The sequence below is a fragment of the Solanum tuberosum genome, unplaced genomic scaffold (assembly GCF_000226075.1).
Source record: "Solanum tuberosum cultivar DM 1-3 516 R44 unplaced genomic scaffold, SolTub_3.0 scf00003, whole genome shotgun sequence".
Taxonomy (NCBI): Eukaryota; Viridiplantae; Streptophyta; class Magnoliopsida; order Solanales; family Solanaceae; genus Solanum; species Solanum tuberosum.
In genome coordinates, this window is record NW_006238929.1 from 4,301,613 (window position 1) to 4,309,112 (window position 7,500).

At 30.0% G+C, this 7,500-nt stretch overlaps 1 protein-coding gene across 3 annotated transcripts in view; it reads left to right on the forward strand.

Moving 5' to 3' along the window:
• Positions 1 to 820: 820 nt before the first annotated feature.
• The window catches only part of LOC102578141 (NAC domain-containing protein 101-like), a 7,277-nt gene continuing 597 nt past the window's right edge, over positions 821 to 7,500 (forward strand). Inside the window, exons 1-7 of one of the 3 annotated variants that reach the window (XM_015306006.1) lie at positions 821 to 926; positions 1,316 to 1,592; positions 1,845 to 2,022; positions 2,347 to 2,954; positions 3,376 to 3,681; positions 4,434 to 4,577; positions 7,481 to 7,500. The exon at positions 7,481 to 7,500 is cut by the window's right edge and continues 597 nt beyond it. In XM_015306006.1, coding sequence (XP_015161492.1) covers positions 1,464 to 1,592; positions 1,845 to 2,022; positions 2,347 to 2,954; positions 3,376 to 3,681; positions 4,434 to 4,577; positions 7,481 to 7,500 — 1,385 coding nt within the window. In that variant the 5' untranslated portion in view covers positions 821 to 926; positions 1,316 to 1,463. Of the gene's footprint in view, positions 927 to 1,082; positions 1,127 to 1,315; positions 1,593 to 1,844; positions 2,023 to 2,346; positions 2,955 to 3,375; positions 3,682 to 4,433; positions 4,578 to 7,480 lie in introns of those variants that run through there. The other 2 variants (XM_015306004.1, XM_006338135.2) reach the window with 2 other exon arrangements.

The window sequence follows — 7,500 nt, forward strand, 5'->3', positions numbered from 1 at the left end:
TAACCCCACCCCAGTCTCTCTCCTTTAGTATGTCTTTCAGGGACATACATGCCAAAAGAATCATGATTACTACTCCAGCTCAAAACCCATGTGAATTTCTATCATTTTTTATTTCCTTTTACTAAATTATCTTTTGTTTCCTTTCATAAAGAATCCTGTCACTCTTCATATTTTTAGAAACTATTTTTAAAAATAAAATTAGTTTCACTCTCTCAAGATATTTTCTATCAAAAGGAGAATCAAATAAATACATCAAATGTACTAGCTAGTACTACTTTAATTTGTGAGCTAATTACCAAAGACAGACGGAGTATAAATAAATATTCCTTTGCAAAGCACCCCAAAAGAGATTGTTTCTTCAAATCTTACGTGTATTTTTATTTATTCAAATCATGTACTCACTCACTTCAAATTTATAATTTGATTTTACGCAAAGCTTATGAAAATGATATATATACTTTTAAAATTTGTAATATAAAATAAGTTATAAATTATTTTATTAAGACTATACTCAGTCAAATTTATTTGTACATAACACAAACTCTTGTATATATATCGTGCATTATTTTAATGAATTTAAATTTTATACACCAGTATAATTTTAAAAAAAAAAGAGATTGACGTCACTTATATAGTAAAAAAATACTATTGACATATTCGTTTAAATATATATGTTTAGTTATAAGTAAAGAAAAGGAAGGGGTGTGAGGGTAGATGTGCTTTTGTGAAGGACGTTCCGACGAAGCTTTTGCTTTAGTAGTCAAGGGGACTCGAAACAAAGGTGTAAGAAGGTTGCTTTTATAGCTTTACAAACAGAGAGAGAGAGAGAGAGAGAGTGAAAACCGACCCAGATTTATCTTTCTTTGTTTCTCTCTCTTTCATTCACACAGAAAAAACGTCTTCATGCAGTGCTTAAATTAGGAAAGGTAGGGCATATAGAAGACAGGGATATATCTATGTGGCAACTTTTCCTTTATCTCTTAATTTGTTTCAGTTAAAGTAAGAGGAAATTCTCATGTTTTCAAGGGCCTTAAAGTTGGTTTTATATATATCTTCATCCTTATTCTTTTCTATTCTCTTCTCTTCTCTTCTCTACTCTTCTCTCTCCCTTTTCCAGTTTTTTAGGGTACAACTCCATCTTATTAACTTGTTCCTATTTTTTTATTTGTAATATATATATATATATATATACTTGTCTATCCATGTTAGAATTATAGGATTTTCTTCTCTTGTTGAAGAGACGGATCTTCGATTTTATTAACTACTACTGGAGTGTTCCTTTTTTCGTTTCTGAATGTTTTTTTTTTGTTCACAGGATTCTTTATGTCTACCAAGCTTGATACCAAAGTTGTAAATATTGAGGATCCTATGGAAGAATTTTAGCTGTGATAATAGTTTTTTTTTAAAAAAAGAGAGAAAGGAATCATTTATATCGTCTAGGAATATAAAAGAAAAAAAAAGCGATGAATAAGAGTAGTCATCAGTTGGGATCCATCAGCAGTAGTGATCTTATTGATGCAAAGCTTGAAGAACACCAACTGTGTGGATCTAAGCAGTGTCCTGGTTGTGGACACAAGCTCGAAGGAAAGCCGGTACAAATTTTACTTTAATAAATACTACTTACTTAATTTTAATATTCTTTGCTTCTTTACAAAGATTTCCATAACAAAAAAAAAACAGGCTATGATTTAGCTAAGATATTGAAAAAAAAGTATTCACACTACAGAAATATGTTTTTGATTTAAATTCCAGAAATATTGTGATTTCAAAAGGGTGTTTAATTTTCGAGGTTTTATGTTTATGAAGAGTATTTTGTTACTATGTTTTAATTATTATTACTATAGGACTGGGTAGGTCTACCAGCAGGAGTGAAGTTTGACCCAACAGATCAAGAATTGATAGAACACCTTGAAGCAAAAGTAGTGGCTAAAGAATCAAAATCCCACCCTTTGATTGATGAGTTCATTCCTACTATTGAAGGAGAAGATGGGATTTGCTATACTCATCCTGAGAAGCTTCCAGGTTTTCAACTCTTTCTCTCCTACCTACAAATATTGGCATTTTCTTCTACCATAATTCAACCACTTAGGTTATATACTATATCTGTACCTTTCTTGTAATTTCCAAGGAACAAATATTGTCTTTATTCTCCTTGTCATGTTTTTTTCTCACTCACATTCAACAAATTAAAGAGTTTTTAACTTTTCTACACCCACAATATCAAACATAATTATATTGCTCTTAATAATTAGAATTAGTTATCGGAAAAAAAAAACCATGTAGACATGTGAATTGTTTTATTTTTTGGGTTTGTCCGACCTAACTTTGATTTTTATTTTTGTTTAGGTGTTACAAGGGATGGACTAAGTAGACATTTCTTCCACAGACCATCAAAAGCATACACAACAGGTACAAGAAAAAGAAGGAAAATCCAAACAGAATGTCAAGACTTGCAAGGAGGTGAAACCCGTTGGCACAAGACAGGTAAGACTAGGCCAGTAATGGTGAATGGGAAGCAAAGAGGGTGTAAGAAAATTCTAGTTCTATACACAAACTTTGGGAAGAACCGTAAACCGGAGAAGACAAATTGGGTAATGCATCAATACCATTTAGGACAACATGAAGAAGAGAAAGAAGGTGAACTTGTGGTGTCAAAGATATTCTATCAGACTCAACCAAGGCAATGTAATTGGAGTAACACTACAAGCAGTGCTGCTGGAGATCAAGCCAACAGTGATGTTAATAGCAGAAGGGATAGTGGAAGTGGAAGCTGTTCGTCGTCTAAGGACATCAACAATAATAATAATCATAATAATAATCTTCCTTCTCATAGGGATGAATTGTCTGCTGCTGTTTGTGCTGCTATGTCTAGTTACTCTACTATGGATATTCAACAATACAAACCTGAACATTTTAGCTTTCTCCCATTTAGGAAAACCTTTGATCATGATCAGGTATTCAATCTTCATTCTTTAAATCACCTTACACGATTCTAGCTACACTTTGGATAAAAGCTCTTCATATTCTAGTGTTATATTTGAATTTTCAAAAAATGTCTAATATCAGGCAATTTTCGTCACATGATATATATATGTAGGATAGCAGATAATAGTATTTTGTCCTAAGACTCATCAACAACTATTAAACTCCATGAAATGTCAAATTCAACAAGACACAAGCAAATAAACGCTAGCGGTTTTTCAGTTTCCACATGCACATTGCTTAAATATCAACGAAAATTGTACTACTATACTTGACTGTCAATATTTTATTTTTGTTGTTGAGCTATCAAAAAGAAGAAGCAAAAAAAACCCATCTCAATCTACCATTAAGTTTGAAACTTGAAATTAAAAAAAAACAATTTTTTTTTTGCAGGCAGGCATTGTCGTAGGTGAAGGTTCAATAACAAGAGAAAGTGGTCCAGCGGCAGCAGCACCAGAAGAGTGTGACATGGGGGAGCCGCAAAACGTACATGATCCTCAGCTCCACCAACGCCAACACCAACACCAACACCAACACCAACATCATCTAGTTGCAAGCAGTGCATTCCACATTAGCAGGCCAACACCTCCAATATCAGCCATTATAACTCCGCCTCCACTCCATAACACTTCCGTCATCTTAGGGGAAGATGCCTTCCATGTTCCAAGATCTATAATCCTTCCAAATGACAACTTTCAGGTAACTCAGAAACAGAATCACTTTCTTCTTACTTTTTCCTTTTATAATCAAGTAGGGACAGCTAAAAGAAAAAGAGTATTCTAATTCATACACTTTAAATTCCTTACCGTCTTAAGTACTCTACCCATCCAAATTTATGTGCTACAGTTGAGATTTTGAGAGTAAATGATTTTTTAAAACAATCTTTTAAATTATTATAATTTAAAGTATCTTTTATGTAGTTTTTAAATATATAAATGATATTTAAAAGAACATAAAGTTTCTATGTTTGAACTCACGATAAAAAAAAAATTATAAATTTAAATCTCAAAATTCTAACCGTGCCACAAAAATTGAGATTGAGTTTGTAACTTTTATGATATTAGCTCATTAGAAAGATAATTATGTGTAATTGTTCATTGAAAGTGAGATTTGTAATTTACAAATAAGACATGTTACTTAGGGGCGGATTTAGTGAGTAGACTAGCTTCATCTTAACTCAATATTTCTTTGGCTTAGATTACATATGAAATTATTTTTTAAAAGTAACTAATTTAGTCGGCATTTAATAGTGCCTATTATATTATTTGGCATATAAATTAGGAATGCTATAGATTAAAAATGTATAAGTTAAACCCGTAGGGATGGGATAATGAGTGGCATGTAATAAGTAGAAGTGCATTAGGAAACATGATGAGTTTATATATATGTGTGAGGTAAAAAAATAAAATAGGAAAGAAGAAATAATCTGCATCGATCCGTGTTTGTTGCAGACAATACATGATCACAAATATGATTATGTTCTAATTGAGTGTATCATCTTTCGGCAGCAACAACAGCATCATAAACTAGGAGCAAGGTCTGCATCTGAATTGGAACAATTAATAATGGGCTGCACTTCAACTGATATCAAAGGAGTAAGTTTTTTTACCTTAAATTAAACATTACGTTTATATACTTGTTCACAACCAACAAATACAATATATATACTAATATAAAAGAATAAAAACAAAAGGGGATATGGCTAGGATAAGAAAGTAATTTACTTCTTTATTTGACTATTATTTTAACAACAAAAGAAAAGGAGCTAGAGGTGTAGAGACTTTTCCTTTATCTCTTTATCTCTTTATTCTTTCCAAATTTTATTCTCTTAACAGTTTTAATTGCAAAGTATCATCATACACTTGTGAAACATTAAATAACTGGTATAACACAACTGATATAAATCTTTAAATAAAGAAAAAAAAAGTGATATCAATCTTGAGCTTGCGAATTTTACCTTACTCTCTATTTTAGTATAGCTATTTTTTTTACTATGTGAACCATTCTATTTAAATTTTAAACTTAGTATTTTATTCTTAATTATATAGTAATTTATAGCTACACAAATAAACAATGACATTTGAAGAAAATAAATTTCAATTTTTTTTTTTTAAACTCTACATATTCAAACGAATTTCATATAATTAATAAAATGAAATAGAGAGTAACTTTTTAAGTAAGAATCTGTTTGGATGAGCTTATAGCTTATGACTTACTGTAGATCTTTAAAAGTTTTTTTATTTTTGCTTGTCCACATCTCTTAAGAAACAATGATTAAAATGAGTATTTTAGCACAATATTCATATTAATTAACTGATGTATAATTTTAGATTTTAGGATATAAGTAATTAATATTGAGTGGAAATAGAAAAAAAATTATAATATTTTTTCTTAATATGTTACAAATAAAAGTCTATTTTTTTTAAATAATGAAAAAATGAATGAATGAAGTGCTATTTTACCTTATTCAAATAGTATAAATAAATAATACATAGTTATTTTAATTTAAAATAACCTAAAATAAGTCGATCCAAATAAGTTGTAACTAGAGGTTTTGATAATAAATCATTATATGAAAAAGACAAACAATACTCAATTGCATGCATGGGATTCAGCAGTCAAAAGGTAACTGTGATCAAACCGTTTTCTTTTACTTTTCCATCCTTTCGGTTTTTCTATTAAAGAAAAGCAGAAGAAAGAAATTATATGCGGAACGGAAAAGAGTTGGCTATCTCTTATTCCATTCCAATCTACTTTACCTCAACATCTTTGTCGTCTTCTTCCCTTAATTACCACTTTCATATTGCACCATTTTCATAATAAAAATAATTTTCTCTTCGTTACTCTCTGTCTTAATTTATGAAATACTTCTTTTTTAGTTTATTTCAATTCTTCTTTTTTGACTTGCTTCTTTTTAAGTCAATTTTTGACTTCTAGAAGTGTTTGACAAATATAAAAAATAATTTAAAATAAGTCAAAAATGACTTAAAATAAGTCAGAAACCAAAAGTAGGTCTCCCCTTACTTGTTATTTTGACTTAAAAGTCATTTCAGTTTGACTTTTTTATTTTTGACTTAAAAGCTACTTTTTTAAGTCAATCAAAATGGGCTATTAGACATCTCAATTTGTCTTTAATGTGTTAGTTGAATAATACGACTTACAAAATAATTATCTAGACACTTCTAAAGTAATGAGTCATGTGGATGTTGGGTGTCAACGAGGCACAGTAGGAATGAGTAGGAATATTTAGTTTTCAGTTGAGATGATTTTGATGTGTCTAGATGTACACTCTCAAACTTAAAGTACTTACCTGACAACTAATGCCAAATTTAAATATTTATTTATGTATTATGCTTTAATAGTTATAGAAATGTCTAAGACTTGTTTTAAGTAATAAGTTTAAAATATCATTCTTTACCTTTTAAACTGCATGCATGAACAAGTCTAAGGGTATTTTTGGTATGAGGAAAAATATTTTTTGAAAAATGTATTTCAATTATCGTTTGGTTGGTCTAATAAAAATAAAAATAAAATATTTTCTCTAGGAAAATAAGGTCATGAATTCATTAAAAGAGTAGGGAAAATAAGCTCAGCTAGTGATATTTCATATTGATTGTATCCTTCTACCCTCCAACACACTTCATCTTCAGCCCCACATTACATAGCCCTCATCCCCTCCATTCCAAACCCCTATCTCCTCACCTCCACCTTCCATAGTACTTTTCTGAATAGTATACTATTTCTTTTAGGATAATAGTTTTTTATTATCAATGCGCAAGAAAATAAGTAATATAACCTAGAAAACATTTTTCATGAGAAATATTTTCCTTTTTACCGAACACATCCAATATATTTACATATGTTTCATTGTTTCTCTTTCTGCTTCTTCATTTGCCCATTCGCTTGAAGTTGCTTTCATCTTATCATGCATATTAATTTGAACAACCTTATGATTTCTTATAATAGTGTTTATTATCTTTGTTTTTTTCGTTTTGTATACAAAATATAGAGGTTCCATTCTAGTTGTACTTAGATGGTGGTAAAATCTGATAACTGTGTGACTTGCTCTTTGAAAACTTGAGGGATATAATAATGCACATTTGTGTACTTAATTATATATATCTACAATATTTGGACTTGCTCCAAATGTGAAACCTTAAGGCTGGAATGTGCTAAAAGGAAACTGGTAAATATTAACTAACAACTTTTGAACAACAAAGTAAAGGGGGTGAGATGAAGCTAAAACCTTTACAAATATGCTTTACATTGAAATAGTTTAAATTAGGCCAAAATCCTGACATTAATTGCTCCCTAACTAAGAAAACATATCAATAAAGTGTATAGAAAAGAAAAATGTTACTTTAATGCGGGCATGTTCATTTTGTAAAGAAGAAAAAAGATTCTTAATATGTGATTTCATTTGTGACTACATGTCAACATATATTTGAATTGTTGAATGTATTTATTAGTACTAATAAATTTGTATTGATTGTTGTAGGAGTCATCCATCACAAACTC